General features: G+C 37.8%; 1 protein-coding gene across 1 annotated transcript; it reads left to right on the top strand.

The window, feature by feature from the left end:
• The first annotated feature begins 1,105 nt into the window (after positions 1 to 1,105).
• On the top strand, positions 1,106 to 2,044 carry LOC149672371 (uncharacterized). Its single transcript, XM_089840168.1, has one exon. It carries the CDS (start codon positions 1,106 to 1,108, stop codon positions 2,042 to 2,044), a length of 939 nt encoding a protein of 312 aa, XP_089696294.1.
• Positions 2,045 to 21,172: the final 19,128 nt, after the last annotated feature.

Here is a 21,172-nt window from a genome sequence, read left to right as displayed (position 1 = left end):
ATTAAAATGTTTGCTTCCTATGGTGGGAAAAAAATAAAAAACTGTTGTCAGAGACTATTTGATAAAGTTTTGGCTCATCACTTAATCTTGAAATTCAACTGGGTAGGCTCTGAAACTAAATTCTCCTTTGCTGAATTAAATATTAAAAATGCTATTGTTGGTAAGTTTTTTTCGGTACAAAATTTCTAATTTGGAACTTAATAAAATAATTTTTTATTTCAGCAGCGATTTAATCGAATTTCAAAGGTATTAAAGAATATGAGGCTGAATTAGCCGTAAAGAAGTATGTCAGGGGAGCTTATGACAGAAAAGGTGGGCGTGCAGAACGAAGGAAACGGGCCGAAGAAGCAAAAACTAAACCCTGTGCTTTCGAAAGTGGAACTGATAACCAATTTTCTGAAACTGATTGAGCTATCATTTATTCATGTTTTTGGGAATTTTTTATATTTTGAAATATAGCTGAACATTGGTTTAAATTTGCAATCATATCTGTCGAAGTAAATTTTCCACAAGGTTGAAATTGAATTTAAATAATTGTTAAAATAGTTTAGATGAAAATTATTGTAAGGATATGTGTAGGCCAAATGTATGGATATGCGTAGGCCAAATGTATGGATATGTGTAGGCCAAATGTATGGATATGTGTAGGCCAAATGTATGGATATGCGTAGGCCAAATGTATGGATATGTGTAGGCCAAATGTATGGATATGTGTAGGCCAAATGTATGGATATGTGTAGGCCAAATGTATGGATATGTGTAGGCCAAACGTAGGGATATGTGTATGTAGCATTTTCAATCAGTAAAATTAAAACACCCGCCAAAAGCAATAACATAGGTACTATACCGCCATCTAGGCAAATATATGTAAAAGAAAAGAAACTGTAAGGGCCAAGCCCGAGGAAAATATTTTTAGTGAGTCATCATCACGCGATCTCAATAGTCATGTAGACAAACCTTCTCAAAGTGTATCAATAAATACGTTTTTATATCTCTCTTATATCTCATTAATCTGATGGTAGATATTACATTAATGGCGACGGAGATGGGATCGCGATAGCCCTCTTATTTTTTTCGTACCTCGTGATAATTAACGTAGTTAATTATGTCTGTACCACCACCGCCACCACCGAAGGACTTTGTCTCTTTACCTTTGTTTGAGCCCTTCACCGTTTATGGCGCAGCAGCAGAAACGGCGACTCGTTGTAAAACGTGGCTCCGACGATTCGAAAATTTGTTGACGGCAACCGCTGTCACCAATGATTCGCAGAAGAAAGCGTTATTGCTCTATTATGCTGGCGCTGAAGTCGAGGAGATCTTTGAAAATATCAACGTCCCAACCGATCATCAAACCTACCCAGAGGCTAAATCCAAGCTAAGTAACCACTTTGCGCCTGCTTGCAATCATGATTATGAAATCATAGTTTTCCGCGCGGCTAAACAAAGACAAGGCGAAACCATGGACCAATATCATACCCGCTTACGTCACTTAGCTGCCACATGTAATTTTACGGATATCGCTCGAGAAATCAAGATCCAAATCATCCAGAGTTGTCGATCATCAACTCTCAGAAACAAAATCTTACGGGATGCAAGCCTAACCCTAACTCAGGTACTCGATACAGCTCGTGCTGACGAACTGGCATCTGCCCAATCTAAAGGTATCGAAGATAGTACGCTCCTCCACCAGACGGCACAGAAACCTCTTTTTGCGCTGACGCAAACCAAGCACAAATCATCGCCTACCAACGCTCAGCCAACCAGAGTCTGCGGATTGTGTGGCGGCACCTATCCACACAAAGACGGCAGAAGTGGCTGTCCAGCATATGGCAAGACTTGTCATACCTGTGGGAGAGAAGGCCATTTTGCTCAATGCTGTCGTTCTGGCAAACCGCCATCGTACCAAAGCGCAAGTGTTTCTGCACCGACACGAACCAATCAGACCAACACGAAGACGAGAAAGCAACCACATCGACAAATTCGATCCGTTTTACCAGCGTCTACGGAAACAACCGCTTCCGCGTCCCACAACCGAGAAGATTGAGATGAATCCATCTTTTATCTTGAAACCCCAGAAACAACTATCTCACCAGTTCTAACCGAACCCGAACCTATCTGGGATCCACCACAAGTCAAGATCGCTATCGGAAACACCAATATCAAATGGATTGTAGACACCGGCGCCACGGTTAATATCCTTGATCGAGCTGATTATCTTTCTCTCGACCCTGTACCACCTCTACATGAACCGACTACCAAGATCTTTGCCTATGGTGCTAATACAGCCTTGAACATAATAGGTTCCTTTGGTACCCGGCTGACGCACAGAGAGAACCATTCAAACCTCAATAATGGTCGTCTCCACTGTTGGACCACATACCAAACCAATTCTGGGTTACAAATCCAGTTAAGACCTGGGCCTAGTCTTTGTGGTGAACAACAATACCCTCATCGACTCTACCAAGATCCTGTTGTCACGATATCCGGAAGTATTTCAAGGCATAGGGAAGCTCAAGTGCAAGCCAATCACGCTTCACATCAATCCCAATATACCGCCCGTGGCTCAACCAGCACGGCGCGTGCCTTTTCACCTAAGGGATGCTCTTGATGAAGAACTCCGAAACCTAGAACACCAAGATATCATTGAAAAGGCTACCGGCCCGACCTCTTGGATATCGCCACTGGTAATCGTAGCGAAAGCGCAGCGGAACGATTCCCTAAAACCAAACATAAGAGTTTGCGTTGACATGCGAGCACCAAACGCTGCAATAATCCGTGAACGCTATCCTACACCAACCATCGACGACATAGTAGCTGCTCTGAATGGATGTAAAGTCTTTTCCAAATTGGATCTACAGAGTGGTTATCATCAACTAGAATTAGACCCATCATCAAGGCACATAACCACCTTCGCCTCTCACAACGGAATCTATAGATACAAGCGTTTGAATTTTGGCATCTCATCTGCCGCAGAGGTCTTCCAACATGCCATCCACGAAGTCATACGACACATACCTCGCACGCTAAATCTGGCGGACGACATTGTCTTGGGTGGACCTGATCAGGGCGCTCATGATAAAACCTTGGATGACACCCTAAAGGCTATTTCGGAAAGCGGGATAACGCTAAACGAAGAAAAATGTGAGTTCAACAAGACATCACTCTCATTTTTTGGCGTGATCATCAATGCCCAAGGTTTACAACTGGATCCTGGCAAAGTAACAGCATTAGTCCATGCTGCTCCCCCGAAAACAGCGAAAGACGTTCGCAGGCTCTTAGGGATGGTAACATTCTGCTCTCGCTTCTTACCACATTATTCCACCTTGGCTGAACCTCTACGACGCCTTACCAAGGCAGAAGCCATCTTCGAATGGAAGACACCACAAATAGAGGCATTTAAGCAAATAAAGGCCGAACTGACTTCCGCACGCAGCCTGGCCTTCTTTGACCCAAATTTACCGTCCGAAGTATACACCGACGCTAGGCCTGTCGGCTTGGGCGCCATTCTCACTCAAGTTGACCGACTGGGTTTTACACATCGTCGCGTAACTCCTCTCTGGCCACAAGCTAATGGTCTAGTAGAAGGATGAGCAGAACCTTGAAGAAATCGCTCCAAACGTCTTCAATCGAACGATCTAAATGGCAAGACGCCTTGAATACGTTTCTACTAAACTACCGCGCAACACCACACTCGTCAACAAACCTTCCACCAGCGACGGTGATTTTTGGTCGTGATTTACAATGCAAGTTACCTCAATCTCCAAAACAGATCGAAATACCGCCCAACAATATTCAAGAAAACGACGCCGCAGCTAAGGCGAAAATGAAATACCACGCTGATAAAAGTTTCATTATACATGCAACACCTATCTCAATAGGCGATTCTGTATTAGTCCAGACCCGAAAGAAAGGCAAACTTTATCCGACATATGATCCAGAGATTCTGGTAGTCACGAAAATAAAAGGTTCAATGATTACAGCTACTAATAACCATCGCACGATAACACGTAACCAAAGCTTTTTCAAGTCGTATAGAGGAGTATCCGATCAGCGTTGGAGTCAACCTACTAAGGACACTCCCGTGCCTCTGCCACAACCGACCACGACCTTGCCCAGCCAAGAGGCATGTCCAAGGGATGTTCCTATCACAGATAGCACCGATCCTATCAACCCCTCTCGAGAGATTCCACAAGAAGCAAGTCCCGATCCACCTATCCGAGAACGTCGCTACCCCCAGCGGGAACATCGACGTCCCCCTCGTTACTTGATAGATGAAATGTGACATTTCTACAATTCCTGAACATTTAACCATTTGGACTTTTATTTTGTTTTCGCGTTACCTTAGTTTAAAATCTAATAATAAATAAAAATCCCAAGGGGAGGATTGTAGCATTTTCAATCAGTAAAATTAAAACACCCGCCAAAAGCAATAACATAGGTACTATACCGCCATCTAGGCAAAGATATGTAAAAGAAAAGAAACTGTAAGGGCCAAGCCCGAGGAAAATATTTTTAGTGAGTCATCATCACGCGATCTCAATAGTCATGTAGACAAACCTTCTCAAAGTGTATCAATAAATACGTTTTTATATCTCTTATATCTCATTAATCTGAAGGTAGATATTACAGTGTAGGCTTAATATAAGAAAGGGTGTTGGTCAAATGTAGGAATATGAGATGAGTGATTGGTGGGTTAGAGTAGGAAAGTGAAATGGGTGAATGATGGTAAAGTGAAGAAAAACGATCGGATTAGGGCTGGGCTAGTGATGGAAAATCAGAGGGAGAATGATGGGTTTTGTGAAAATTTAGCGTGATTCAATGGTGGGGAAGTGTGAGAATACGGATTGGGTGAGTGGTGGAAAAATGTAGGAAATAAGATGGCCTAGTGGCGGTGAAGTTGCGCGTAAAGTGTCGGTATTAACTTGAATAAGTTTCGGCCCTTAGGGTGGAAAGTGGTCATTATTGTGCTGGCAAGCTTTAGGCTTTTTATTAAAACGCCAATACTAAACCATGCACTGGCAAGGTAGGACATGTCCAGTGATGTACCGCTGCTGTGTCTACACTGCTGGGCCAGAATGTGGCCAGCACCTGCTGGGCCACCGAGTTTGTGCTACTAGGGTATCTACAAGGGCCTACCGGCCCTGTAGAATATCACTTCAGTTCACTCTCTCACTCGTTTAATAACAGTTCGTTATTTTATTTGGTCTCTCTCTTCCTTATGGATTATCTCTTTAATATAAGTTAGCTATAAGGCTATGAAAATCTATCAAGAAGAAACCAAAAAATTGCCAGAGTGCGCTTCTATGGAATCCTTGCCCGCTCGGACCGGTTCTATATCCCTCCCATTCCTCACTCTCTCTTGAAGCTCACTAGTATCTAAGCACAGCTTGAACCGCTTCTAAATACTTTTGTTCTCTTTCCTACTGTCTCTGCAACCCTCTTTCAGCAAGCGACTGTATGGAATCAGTACAGTATCTGACTGGCATGCCGTTGGTCCCGGGTTCGAATCCCGCTGGGGCGGAAGAGGAAAATGAATATTATAAATATTATAAATATTATGAATATTATACACACCACATCTAAGAGTCCATCGCATATACGATGTGGCTAAAAAAGAGAAATTATTCCATATCTAGGTAAATTAATCAAAACGCGTCTTGGATTAAACCAAGACCTAAAAAGTATCGATAAGAACATGGTTAATCACTTGACTGAATGAGCAGATATTGAAACTTTTTAAGCTTTTTGCCCATAGCAAAAGCTTTATACGGAGACCCCTGGAAGCAGGCTGGCTGGCAAGCAGGCAGGCAGGCTGGCTAGCAGGCTGGCTGGCTAGCTGGCAGGACGGCTGGCTGTTTCGCGTTCGCGTACATTTTCGTAAATTTAAATTACGCGGCAGAGCTCGCCGGAATTTGATTCTCCACCGCACTAGCGACATCTATACTAAATTCGATCATATTTTCGACGAGAAAATGCTGACTCGGAGGTAGCGGGATTCGAACTGACGTTGGCGGTGTGGGATGCGGATACTTTACGTCTGAGCCACTACGGATTGTTGTTAAGCTATCGATATTTTTCCCATACTTTTCCACGCCTTTGCTTATTGGTAGCGGGAATCGTTGACGTTACCGGTGTGAATATCCCTAATTTCGGGTTTTGTTAAAAATATCACACTGCAAAAAACGTTAATATGCCTTGGGGCATATCTTGTTTTTAATTAAATCTTACATGCTTAAGAAAGTAATGTTCCATCACCCTATTCCATTGAATAAACTTATTTTACTGGTAGTAAATATTTTCCCTCTCAATAATTTGAAAAATTTACTTCTCTCGGGTTTTCGAGCACAATTCCATTCCCCGAAAACATTTTATAACTACATTTATTATCACTTTTAAGAGAGTACGTGTATGACATTGTGTCGTTAATAGGCTGCTAACATATCCCCCCGTTCATGCCCTGTACGCTCCATAGTGAAACCTTTTGTTAATTTTAGTGCAAATTTCAACAATGGCAGCACATTCAATGGGGACGTTATGATTTTTGCTCTTGGTTAAACTGATTTATGTAATAGACCACTTCGACATATCTTAGAGAGAAAGACACGGGGGTAAAACTTTGCGTTCTAACTTGCTCGATGGAAAGATCATAAATAGAGCAGAGACGGCGAGGGGTGAACCCCCCTGTATGTCCCGATACTGAGGATTGACATCTCTTTTTTTACGTAGAAAGGGTCTATAGCAGCGGTACGACAGACAATGGTCACACGGTTCTATGCCATGGCGTTTCTATGGTTTGCAAGCAGTAGGGGCGTCCATGATATTCGTAATTTTTGGATTTTCTTAGTTGTAATTGTTAACTTAAGCACGGTCGTAGCCAGAAAATTCTGACTTGGTTATTTTGCAATATAGCCTGCGTTCACCGAGTCGCGTGATCTAGGCTCGACTCCGCTACTTAGTCTGTATATCTTCAGGAACAAGGAACATGTATTAACGGTTTTTAAAGGAATGGGATTTATAAACTTGTCGCTGCGAATCTTGCTATAGAAAATGTAGTATTTCTAGTAGCCCCAGAGACTTCTAGTAGCACTCTGTATGCATTTGGCAGAACAGTTTTATAGAAATTGAAATGGTAGAAGATATTTATAAAATAAAATTTGTTCGAATATTTAAATTTCAATTTGGTCGAATTATTTCGTAGTTGTCCTATTTCAAGGCGAGGAATGTTCTCAAAAACAATTACTATTTGCTGACGAATACTTTAAAAAGTAATTCACACAGAATTCTCGAGCAGTTTAATGCGTAATTGAGTGGGCTATTGCCTTGGTAACGAGGCCAGCGAAAGACAAGGCATGAGAATGGCACAAGGCGTACTTCTATCAAGGGGGGTATACAACTATACATCCTCCTTGTTCGTATCGGGCGCAGCAGAGGCTAAAGCAGACTACGACTAAATCGTTTTGTCATTGTTATGTTGTAGGTATATGGTATTTTCCACACGAAAACTCTTAAAAGTGATAATAAATGTAGTTATAAAATGTTTTCGGGGAATGGAATTGTGCTCGAAAACCCGAGATAAGTAAAATTTTCAAATTATTGAGAGGGAAAAAATTTACTACCAGTAAAATAAGTTTATTCAATGGAGTAGGGTGATGGAACATACTTTCTTAAGCATGTAAGTTTTAATTAAACAAAGTTTCAATATCTGCGCATTCAGTCAAGTGATTAACCTTGTTCTTATCGATACTTTTTAGGTCTTGGTTAAATCCAAGACGCGTTTTTATTAATATCTGTTACTTCGGTCTTACTCTCAGTTATTTCGCAAAAAAAAAAGAATTCGCTGGCAACCACAAAGGCAAGCCTATATGTTAGCTGTGGCATAGGGGCTAGCTACAGCTCCTCTATGCATTGTAAAGGGACCCACCTGACCCCAGTAGCACTGCCGACGTAGGGCCTACATGGTCGGCTTTGTGTGTTACCGACGAGTTGGTAAAAAGTCACTAAAAAGTCGGGAGAGTAATGGTTTGAAAGTCGAAATGTCCGCCTGGAGGGACGATGGCCCGCCGGTTTTCCTACTGTTTTGAGGCTACTATAAAACGACTGTTGGCCGACTATATGTCGGCGTCATTATGTCTACTAAAGCCGCGCTCAATCCGACGATTTCGCGGCTTTTTAGTATAGGAACGGTAAATCGTCGGTAAAGGGCTGGTAGAGTAAGGGTTTGAGAATCGAAATGTCCGCCCGGTGGGACTACGGCCCACTGGTTTACCGACTGTTACGACACGAATGAAATACGACCCTCATCCAACACGTTTGAGAGTCGACTTAACCGCCTGTCAGCAAGAGGTCCGACGCTTTTGCAACGATCAAACCTTAACTCGAGGCCCGATGGTTTTGCGACGATCAAGCCTTAACTCGAGGCTTCATTCGCTTATAGTAAAGGATACTGATACCTAGTATTGCAATTTCTTTAATACATTTTCAATGAACAACACTTAAGAATTTGTACTTTTTATATTTCAAGTAACATGCAGGTCAATTATAACAATTTCAAATATTAAACAATGTATTCTATATGACACGACTAGTCTAATGAAAATATTAGCTGCCTAGCTAATTGGTTTTAACGAAAAGTAAAATTTTTCAGGGCGAGTATTGTACTTTTTATATTTCAAGTAACATGCAGGTCAATTATAACAATTTCAAATATTAAACAATGTATTCTATATGACACGACTAGTCTAATGAAAATATTAGCTGCCTAGCTAATTGGTTTTAACGAAAAGTAAAATTTTTCAGGGCGAGTATAATATTTACATCAATTAAAGCATTTATTAATATTCATTGTTAATATCGTCGATTTGGCCAATTACTATCTCTTAAATTACAAAAATCTTAATGAAAAATATACACTCACAAATTTTTTTAAGGAAAAAGAAAAGCATACAAATCTAAAGGGTAATATTTCACACATTTTTCTCTTAAAATTTTTGAAACCTCATAAAAATTCTGTAACTTAAACAAATTTAGATCTAATTTGGAACTCAGTATTATTTTCACAACCAAAAATCTTTAATATATAAGTTTTTTGAACTCCAAGCGCCCCAAAACACTTGCTTCTTTTATATTAAAACAAAGAAACTGAAGGTAGACGAAAAAGTTTAAGCTTTGGTTTCACTTTATAGGGGTGTGGTTCCCAGCAGATCAGAAGCTAGGTAAAAAGCAAAGGCTTATGAATAAAACTGAATCTAAGAGGTAGATAAATTGATAACTCAATAACAAAATTCAACGAACGAAGACGTTTCTAGTTTATATAGTGTGACAAAGAACCTTAGCGATGAAATTAAAAGTTAGCAAGCCTAGAACTAATCATTTTCAACCACAAAAATCTCGTTTAAACATTCTAACGACCCAGCCGCGTCAGAGATACTGGAAAGGCTGACTTGCTTTCGCACTAGCAGCGCCCTCTTCGATGATGACGTGCATGGCGTTACCTTTGTTACGCCAATTCTAGAGGGCCGGTAGGCCCTTCTAGATAAGATCCCACACCCTCCCGTAATGTTAAATGAAAATTCACAGATTTTCGCCGATTTTCCCATAGGAATAACATGGGGTTTTTGGTGCTCCTGTACATCGAATCATTTAAAAACTACATAGCCGTTAGCTTTCGGAATACTTTTAAATTAACAAGTAACTATTCAAGGTGTGCCTTTTTCAAGTTTCATCAAATTTAATTAAGTCTAAGTATGTTAATTTAATTAAAAATGGAAGTACCTCAAAAGATTATTCTACAGCAGACGACGCTAATTGTTCGTTACACTACAGTAGAGGACGCTTATTTGCCATTTCACCGCCTTGAAACTTTAACTTAATATTTTTCAATAAATATAACACTATATTTATTAAAAACTTCTCTGGCGGGTCTAATTTTCATTTAATTATGTGTCTCGGTTGAAATTCTATACTTAAGATACCTTTTTAATTTATATTTTAGCTGTTAGTTTCGACCAAGGCTTAAGTTGCCTTACTTAGGCCATGGATTTATAATAGAAGCTTACGCATCATGGATATTTCCCTGTAGCCTTCAGTAAGGCATTTTGATTTTAAACACATTTATGGCACAAAAATTCGCGCGGGTGGGGACTGGGGGGCTGATGACGTAGAAATTGAGGCAAACTTTTTACTTTTGGCGCGCGCGCTATTCAAAATTAGAACTCGATCACGTGAAAAACTTCAACCCCCCTCTGAATTTGCCTCAAATTCTACGTCACAAACGCGCGTGCCAGGCTGGTACTATTTCAGACGAGGAATAAATGTTGCGCGCGTTTTAAGGTGAGTGAAATATCCAGGAAGCGTAAGCTTCTATTATAAATCCATGCTTAGGCAGACTATTGAGTGAGTCTATGCAATGGGTGATTGTAAAAGCTGGAAGGATAGATGGATCAGTGTTGGAAATAAGGATATTTTTAAAACTGGACCTGTGGCCTAGGTATTTTAATTAAAATAACTGTCCACGGTGCCAATCACTGTAAACGTACAAGGGCAGTGCACGCAATGTCATGGATAATTGCAATCGTAAAGTGGACTGTAAAAGATACGGCTTTGATAGTTTAAAATCGTGGCAGGTTTGTTTTGAAATTGACTATAAAGCTCGGGTTCTAAAACGAATTGTGAGCTGTATCTTATTAGAATTAGTAGAAGTGTAGAACCATTTTTAACCTCGTCCTAGAAGTGGAAAATTTCGCATTTCAGGCAAAAAATTGTTTTATAATAGAATAATACAAATGCAGACTGAAGGAACAGATATTATATAAAAAAGGACTTGGTTTGCCCAAGCCTAAAAATCAAAACGATAAGAGTTTTTTCCAGTTGACTGAAGCGCGGATATTTTATTTTTCTATATAATTTTAAAGACAATCTGTATTTTACTACTCTTTAATTCAATCTCCTGATTTTACTGGTAATGGATTTATTTCCTATAAATTAATTGAAATAAAATATTACTTATTTCAGATTTTTCATGATAAAATTTTTACGAAAATGGAAATTGTTGTTGAAAAATCTGAGATAAGATTTTTTATTTCAATTAATTTATAGGAAATAAATCCATTACCAGTAAAATCAGGAGATTGAATTAAAGAGTAGTAAAATACAGATTGTCTTTAAAATTATATAGAAAAATAAAATATCCGCGCTTCAGTCAACTGGAAAAAACTCTTATCGTTTTGATTTTTAGGCTTGGGCAAACCAAGTCCTTTTGTATATAATAGAACAGAGGCGTGTCACCTGACCCGAGAAATTACAGGAGGGATAATTCAAACTAGAAAATCAGATGTGTTTTCTTGCTTTGCAGTTTTTTGTAACGTTATGTTTCTAGTGTTGCCAAAAATATAGTGTTATCAACTTCTGCTTGTGGGTCGAAATATAGTATAAGTTAAATATATAACAAAAAAATTGGTGGCATATGCGGAATAGTAAAAGTCAAAAAACCGTCCCACGGAAAAAGAAGGCCTATACAACAACTTCGTTTTTCATTTTACTCGTTTAAAACGTGACCATACCAACTAGCGGGAATGAGTTGGTAATCAATTGGCAAAAATGGGTTACATGTTTAGGACGGTAGGCAAGCCTATTTCAAACCACCACAGTTTCAACTGTCGAATAAATATCGGTTACTAAACGGCCTAAGAATAACTTTGATTTAATTTTACTCTTCTTAAACGTCACAATAACGACTAGCGCGAGGGAGTTGGTAATCAATTGGCAAAAAATGTATTGGAACTTTCTAGACGGTAGGCAAGCCTACTTCAAACCACCACAGTTCCAACTGTCGGATAAATTTCGGTTACTAAACGGCCTAAGAGTAACTTTGCTTTTAATTTTACTCTTCTTAAACGTCACAATAACGACTAGCGCGAGGGAGTTGGTAATCAATTGGCAAAAAATGTATTGGAACTTTCTAGACGGTAGGCAAGCCTACTTCAAACCACCACAGTTTCAACTAACGGATAAATGTTGGTTACTAAACGGCCTAAGAATAACTTTGTTTTTAAATTTACTCTTCTTAAACGTCACAATACCGACTAGCGCGAGAGAGTCGGTAATCAATTGGCAAAAAATAAGTTGGAATTTTCTAGACGGTAGGCAAGCCTACTTAAACCATCTCATTTCCAACTGTCAGATAGATGTCGGCATTGCCAACTAAAAGAAGTAGTCGGCTTCATGAGTCGGAAAAGTGTCGGAATAAGCATGGTACAGCCGACTGGACCGTAAACCGACTATTCGACCTTTAACCGACTGTTATGCGGAAGGCTTGTGCTACTGGGGTTGGTTTTATTTTTGAAAATTTTTTAATTAGTTCAATCATGAACTGCGCCTGAGTTGAATCACCTTCAATGGCTGCCTTTTGGATTATTTTAAGTTTTACATGAATGTCATCCTTTTTCCATTCGTCCAATTCTTCTCTCAACCGGTCGATTTCTTCTTGTTGGATCTTTTTCTCTTCGGCTTGTTTGCTAATTTTCCTATTGAGCCTCCTAACAGTCGACTTTAAATTCTTTATGGTTCGCCTGAGCTGCACTAATGGGTCCTCTTGAGGCTTATTTATTTCAGTGGTGCCAAAAGTGGATGAAGGGGTGGAACCAGTTTTTATTAAATCTTCCGTTATTAAATCTTCCGTTTCTAAATTAATTTCTTCGTCTGTATCTTCAAGATCAAAATTTGGATAAAGGCGACGGCCAGATTCGCTTCTAGTTGGGACATCTAAGTTGTTGGTGGATTGGCAATCAGAATTTGGATTATTTTCAATGTTATCCAAATTTTCAACATCCGTTAAAGAATTTATAGGTTGGTCTTGATCCAATGGAATATTTTCAAGGTGTGACTTTTTAGCCGGAGTAGCTTTTGCCACCCGATTTTTCCTCTTAGGTGCAACTTTTTTAATCATGTACGAAGGATATAATGGAAAAACTGAAGGAATAACACCTTTTTTAGCCTTCTTGTGCTAAGTCCTGAAATTGAAAACATTTGAATTAGTTTTAAAATTTAAACGTTACATTTTGTATCATTAAAATGTAATTAAATACCTTCTTGATAATCAGCTTCTATGAAATGTTTATTACAAACATGAGATGCGCTAGAATTAAAATTTGGCTGAATATCTTTTCTGGGAAACGGCTTTTAACCATGAATCGCAAAGTATTGGATCTTGCGGAAATTCATGAAATGATAACTTTGACTGAGTTTTATTTCTGGAATTTGATTTACAAAACGGTACCCAGCATTTTTTCACCATTTTTGCTAAAGTTTATACTACTATATGTAAATAAAACTGTTTAATATTAAAAAAAAGACGAACAATTGGCTTTCGAGTACTTTATTTCAAGTTTCGATAGGCCTATTAACAATTCAAAATTGGCGCAAAAACGCATAATTTACATTCGCGCCAAAAAAATTCAGGAAACAGATTTTCAATTTCAAATAAGGCGGGTGCAGATGCAACCAAGGCTTAGGTTTCTAGCCGCGAAATTCGAGTTTATCCGCTTCGAATGTTTCGATAACGATTGCAGCAAAACTAATGGACGGAAAATTAAGAAATTAGTTTCAAAAGATAGCTACTTGATTTTATAATATATGTAAAAAATAGATTCCTAAAACATCTAAAAAATATAGAAAAAATCCGATGAAAAAGTGCAGTTTTAAGGCATAGTTTCCCCATAGCAATGTATTAAGACGTTTGTCCGGGATGCGAGCGCCCCCTACCCGAGAATTGCCGCACTAGCGGGATTTCGCTACTTTTCCATTAACATAGGGCGCCCACGAAATCGGACGCCCTTACAGGCGACGGAGGAGATGATCTAAGTTGGCCGTGCTTTGGCAATGCATTGCGACAGGAATAACGTGTTATCGGGGCTTTTCATCCCCATCATTCCGATTTCGAGTTTTTTAAGTAAACACTTATTTGGTGACTCCACCAGAACGAACTCTAGTTGAAGGGACAAAAAAGGATAAATAGACTCCGCCTCCTCCCAAGCCCGCGATGTGCAAGAGGATAAAGACTCCGGCTCCGAGGCGCGCGCGGTTGTTTGGGCATGGTGCTAGTAGCTAGAGGATAACTTTCCTTCTAAAGAGTTACGCTGTCTGCTGCGAGTCCTACTGTTAAGATAATATTTATTTCGCTCAGAACTGAAGGAATGGCGTCTAGTAAAGAAATTGTCACCTCATGCTCGCTTTTTTAGCCCCTATTTTTTCACTTTTTAATTATGTTACATATCCCGCACGAGTGTCCTTTCTGCTGGGGCAGCTTGTTAAATTCCACATACTCTAACTCAATCATTTCGCAAACCCTGATTACCGTCTGTGAATAACCTTCTATTAACATTTTCCCCGCTTGAGTTGAACAATTAACTATTTCCATTTCTACCTTATTAATAACTCTAAATCCTTAAAAACTAATTCGCTTTGTGTACTGACATCAACATATTCTGACTCAGTTTGAGTGATTTTATCCGAAGAACTAGTAGCAACGCTAAATTTTACATTGTAATCCAAAGGAGCTGTAAAAACCTTTGGTTTTTGGAGAGTCTGAAGAGCCTATGCTATCGTCGCGAACCAAAGAGTCAAATGTAGAGGTGGTGTGTTCCAAAATAAACGAAACTCCAGCTTCGTCAGAAAATGGAGGTATAGAAACTTGTACGTTATTTGACAGAGATGTACCTTCTTCTAGTGACAATGAAGTAGGTTTTGATTTCGTGCTAATATCTAGGAGAGAATTAATAATTAAAAATTATTAGGTTAATTCTATGAAACTTAAAGTTTGTAAACAATGTCGACTTTACTCTATGAATATTCCATTTGAAACGTTCAAACTTTGGGTGTTGATACACCGCTCTTAATAAGTGATACGTTGCGTTTAAAAGAAACGGGTGTTTGACTTTGAAAACGCTTTTTCCGTCTGCCGTATTTTAAAATTTACCGTGCCCATCATCAACATCGTAGGTTTTGCTTTTATAACCCAAATTCACGTTTGGTAACCAATCAGGATAGGTTTTATCAAATCGCTTTGATTGTTTACCTAAATTCAATAGCTCTATATACGCATACATACATATATTCCAAGATTCAACAAGAATTTCTAAAACGTACGTGAATAAAAAAGTCTTTAACATATTTTTACTTGGCAAACATCTTTAAAAGCGCTAAGCCTTAGCCTTCTCAACAACAACTTTCGCCTTTCTCCAGATAATTCTTCCGTGTTTTAACATCCTGTTTTGTTAAAATGGCTGTTACTCCTAAGAAACAGATGTAATCTCCCTTTTCAGAGCTCTTTTTTACCTCCATTGCAATTAACCACGATGCAACGATGATGAGTGTTTACAACAAAAAACCCCCACAGAATGGCAAGTTTGGCTCTCAACTGAAATTGAAAGATACCGAGATGGCAGTAGTATATAATTCTTGAAGCCCCCTTCCAAGAAGGACGTTTCATTAAGTCGATTGAAATAGCTCTGCACTCGATTTATAGCTGTACCGCCAATTTCTATCTTGCAAATAGTATCCTCTATTCTTCTCCCATGGTTAGAGGAAACAATATATTCTGTTTTTAATTTGTTTAATGTTAGAGCATTTTTCTCTAGAAAAAAGTTTAAAATTTGCAAAACACCTGTTTCCTTGCAATATTAGAGCAAAAAATTGCTTATTTTCCAATAGTATCTGCATAAAGACGAAGAAGCTATTTATGTAGTTTTTCTACTATACCGTTAATATACATATATACAGATTGAAAAGCAGTACGGATAATACTGAACCTTGAGGGACACCGATATATATGTTCCGCCAATCTGATATATTATTGTTTAATTTGGTTGCACATTTCCAATTTGAGAGGTAACAAGATATCCATTTAGCTGACCGAACACGTATCAATGTTTGCCAAAATTGACGGTTTTTTCGCTGATGTCAGTTGATATCAACTAATTTGAGAATCAGTATTTATGGTTGACCGCAGTAGACTCAAGGCTACTGCGGTCGACATCAACTTCGCTTGATTAGACAATTAGCCAATTAGGAAGCGTCTAATCACGTGCCTAGATGCTGAGGCAGCGCTATGGCGAACTCTTAATGTGTAGTAACTCGTAGCTTTGTTATATATTAGCATAAAAACATGGGAAAAATAAAGAATGAGTGGACGAAAGAGCACGAGAAGATAATTGTAGAATTTTATGTGAGTTCATAAATATTGTAGATAGTAAATATCGCGCGTGTTGGATGCTAGCAAGACTTAGCTATTGGATAGCTAGATCTTGTGCTCTATTAAAATATTATAAGCGATCCTTTTTCATTACATATGCATATGTTTGTAAATAATATCACATTAATATTTAGATCATAGGCAACTTTGGGATCGTAAGTCTGAAGGTCATTTTAGTAGAGTTTTAAAACAGACTACTTTAAGAAACTTGTTTCAATTGCTAGGGCTAGATGGCAAGGACCAGGCGTATACAGGTACCACAAATGATTTAACTTATCTTTATAGTATGCATGGTATATCTTTATAGTATGCATGACATATCTTTCTAGTATGCATGACATATAAAGCCTAATATTATAGTATGGACATCTCAACAAACAACATCAATTTTGATTAGGTTGAGGACTGTGTTTTCGCGCCGACGTGACTGACATTAGCCAAAATGGTTGATACGTGTTCGGTCAGCTTTTTAGAGATAGTCCTGTAGTCGATCCATTATGTATAATGGTCTTTCATGGCAGCACTATCGAAAGCTTTTTCAAGGTCAAGAAAAATCCCTAGGCACGTGCATTCAAAATTGACTTACATAAGTTAGTTATGGCTAACTCGGTACTACTGTCTTCACGAAACCCAAATTGGTTTTTCGCAAAGATATTGTGTGTGTAACAAAAATAGCTTAGCCTATTAAAAAAAAGGTTTGTCATAAATTTTAGCAAATGGCGAGAGTACAGATATAGGTCTATAATTTCTAAGGATAAGGGGATGACCTTTTCCAAAATTGGTTTTTAGCCTACCGGTTGCTTTATTTATTAATTTCACTTGGATTTATTCGATGTGGCCTTAGATATCTTATTTTTAAAGTTCGTACTTCTAGCATTTCGTATTTGGTTGTTTAAAGAGTTTCGGTATGTGGTATATTTTTTTTGCGTTTTCCTGTAATCCAGGATTCAGGGTAAACATTTATCGCTTTAGTTTTGAAACTGTTATTATAGGCAGAGATCATCGTGTCTTCAAAAACGATATATGCAAGGTTTGCCGGGATTTCCCTATTGTTATTTTAATCATAAATAAAGAGGATAAGTAGGTGCCAGGTGGTCTGAGACATCAATATCGTTAATTGTTTCAGCATTGGCCTAAGCGCTCGTAAATATATTGTCTATACAGCTCGGGGTACGGTTACCCTCGTTGCGGAGTAAATCGTTCTCTTGAGACCGTAGCTAGAATAGAGATCTATTATAGATTGTGGGCTGGGAGTATCTGAATTGAAATTGAAATTAAAGTCTTTAAGTACTGTTTTGTTAACTTTGCAGTTGCCTGCAATGCATAAGATAGATTCGTTAATCATTATGAAGGTGTCAAAATTTGAAGAGTGTGGTCGGTATATAATAACAAAAACGTCCCCAGTGTCTTGCAGTTTTATACCGTAACTCTCAATATCGATATTAAATACTCAAGTTTCTCTTAATATAGAGAAATTTGGTTCTTGTGAATGTAGAAACCCACACCATCTCCTCGTCTGTTGTCAATACCAGTAAAAATAATGTGCGATGTAGGGAAAATAGTTATTCTGGAACCATGTTTCAGTGTGAGCATAAATTGGTCCTATTACCAAGCTAAAAACTTCTAAATCTGAGGAAACACTGTGCTGAATTAAGAATTAGACAAAGTGTAGAAAATTAAATGCCTGAAGTACAGATACTAAAATTTTCAGTTTGAAAGACATGATTATAGAACATCAGTTATTTAAAAAAATTCTTAACCTAGTTTTTTCTCCAAAATTCCTTTAGCAAAAATATGATATTACGAAAATTGGGTATTATTTTAAAAATAGTATGCGTGAAGTTTAATTTTGATAAAACATGCATATTATATTCTTCTAAAAAGATTGCATTTAGGTATATGCATTCGGCCTTAAAAAGGAGAATAAAATAAAAATCATTGATAGCTGATAAAGTAAAATCAGTATGAAAGCTTAATAAAACTTCTTCGTAGTTAATAAGTTTTGAAGTTTCAAAAATTTACGCTTTGCAAGTATAGTGCTCAAACCATAAAATCTTTTCGACCCTTCATTGCAATCAAACGGCATATTTCGTTTGCCGCTTTCCAATATTTTAAATTTTCAAATAACAAAATTTAAATTCAAGCTGAAATTTTCAGAGCTTTGAGTATTTGAAAGTAGGAAAAGCAAATGTAAGCCGTAATTTAACACTTGTATTAAGAGAAAATAAAAATAGAGTATAATGCTTCTGATTTCGCTCGCTGCGCCTCGTTTTACAGGACTTCATAAAGATGTCACTGAATTTCATATTTCAAGCGGGAAGTTTAAATTTCAGTAGCTTTATTTATAATCGATTCTCTAAGGCCACACCAAAAATTGGGGGCAGAAAGAGAGAAAAGCGCTCAGCCGCAAGGGGACGGAACAACGTTCTCGCAGTCTATAGGCCGTAAAAGCAAAGCAATGCATTTTTTCCTGATGTCGTTGACGTTAGGAGTGGAGGAAATTAAAATCTCGCTTTTCTTTAAATTCAAATTTTGACAAAGTTTTGTACCAGCAGATCTTGTTTTTGAATGTTTCAGTGTGTATAATTTGTATTGCATTTTCACTATTGCCGTTTACACATTTTCTGAACCGAATTTACATTTTTTTCTTATTGGGTGTTTTATTATTCTTAGGAGGAATACACAAAACTTGCTATTAATAGAAAAAAGATTTTTTTGATTTGCCAAGTCAGCGAGTACAGAATTCGTTGATGCAATTTCTTTTCTAGGAAATGTTGATTTTGCAGTTACGGGCTTATCTTTAACAACTTCAAGTAGACGATCTTCTCTGCATGAGAATTGACCTTTAAGATGATGATGTTTTGATAAGAATTTAGGCGTAGGTTCCTTTAAATATAGCTGTTCTTGATTTACCATTCCAATCGAAAAGTTTTTCAGATATTTTAAAATGTCTCTTGGGATTTGATCTAAATTACTAAATTCTTAATAACTGTAAGAACATTCTCACTGCGAGTGCTGTTCCTTTCTATAAATTCGTTCGTTACAGATTTATTGTCTTTATTTTTATCGCTATTAATCAAGAACCCCATAGGTAGAATTTCTTCACTTTTTTAAAATGCATTTTTGCCTTTTATGAAATACACCAAAAAATTTTAAACTTTAACTTTTCCTTAGTAACCACGGTGTTTGAATCATGATTTAAAATATCAATCGCTAGTGAAAAGGCAGCGGAGTCACTCATTGTGGCAACATCACTTCAAAATGCGGGATAAAATCTCTAAAAACTTTCACTTTTGCCATTTCATTAAATCCGAATATGTATACATTTTAAACCCGGTAACGCGGATCTATTTCTGATGTAACGTTAAAATTATCTTATATTTCCCTGTCCTTTCTAGGATTCCCAATTTTAGCTGTGAACTGTCCTATCGCGGGAATTTTTCCATTTAATGGTAGATTCTTATCAACAAGATAATGAATGTGAACAACCAGTTTTTCGGTTTCTTTTGGTTCAGAAAAAAATACTTTTTTTCGAAACCCACTGTATTTAGGTAATTTCGTTGAATTTTTTATCTTATAGAAGTTTTTCATCATATTTGGTTTTTTGTTCATTTCATTGCCATTTCCGGTATAATGAAATCCAAAATAATTATGATTTTTTATAACTGTAATGGTAATTTAGTGCTGAATTTTTACCTAAATAATTCCTAAAATTTGGATGGTTACCACAGAATAATTTGTTCAAATGGGAGTGAAATGATTCGACATCGTTATTCGTTCGTTTCTCTCTCCCATAAACTGATATTACTTAAGGTGATATTATTCAAATCCAATAATCTTCGACTAAGTTGGTAAGGTTAATTAGCGAATCAACGACTTCTTGGACCTAAAAATGATTTGGAAAGTCAGAAAAAATATTTAAACAAATTGAACTGCCAATTAATACAATTAATAGTTCATGTTTCCATAACTACCAATCGTTGATGTAATGGATTAATGCAAAGCCTTATTATACGAAATCCTTCCACGATGTTCGCCACCGGAAGTAGCGGGAGGGCCATTATCATTTTCATAATGTGCTTCGGCGATTCGAGGTGTTGAGCATCCAACTCAATATCTAGCCGGTAAACGGGACCCAAAAAATTTACGCTAATCCTCCTAAAAATAGCCTAATCGACGAAAAATAATCACGATTAATGAAAATGAACTATATTTAAAACGTATCGGCTGTTTAGAAATAATACCTGCGATTAATGGAACCAACAACCAGACAGGGTGGATCCAGGGAAAAATCTGTGAAGACTATTCTGTAAGCCTAATTCAAAATCTGTCATTATAAAATTCTGATTAAAATTTGGATATTCTCCACATAAATATGCAAGAAGTTCGTCATAAACAGCTGCCGATTTGGTGACCGTTAAGGCATACACAAAAGGAAAGACGTAATGCTGATCAGGTCCAGAATCAAAATGAATAGTAATTAGTTGTTTGAACACTCTTGGAACTTTGAATGTTCCGTCGGCAAATATAGATGCCATCGTTTCGAATGCCGCCTCGACTATGTTGAATGACACGAATACCAAAGTCTTGAAAATCGAAAGAATAGTCTTCAAAAACACCTTACCTTGCTTACAAGTTTAATATTTTCCGCTTTCTCGTCATTGTTTAGAGCTTGAACCACGTCATCAATGCTGTTGACTTGATTTGGTTGGCCCTGTCTTGCCGCCCTTTGCAAAGCACCTCGTAAGTTCGGAAATGAAATACGGGTGATGTTGTGTATACTCCTTTCCTCGTCAAATCTATAACGTAATTCTCTTCCATCAGCTTTCGGTGCCGTCTCGCGAACCGCCCCCTGAATCTCATGGACTTAATAGTGTCAGCCTCTGGGTCGTGATTGTGAGTCCTTGTCGTGAAGTCTATATCCAA

Source organism: Phalangium opilio, unplaced genomic scaffold (assembly GCF_054372755.1).
Source record: "Phalangium opilio isolate 3A_F unplaced genomic scaffold, DU_Popi_V2 ptg000053l_1, whole genome shotgun sequence".
NCBI lineage: Eukaryota > Metazoa > Arthropoda > Arachnida > Opiliones > Phalangiidae > Phalangium > Phalangium opilio.
This window is presented reverse-complemented; position numbering and strand designations above follow the sequence as displayed.

Bases quoted from the DNA above. Each gene is read 5' to 3' on its own strand.
- LOC149672371 (XM_089840168.1), top strand. From the start codon at position 1,106: ATGTCTGTACCACCACCGCCACCACCGAAGGACTTTGTCTCTTTACCT.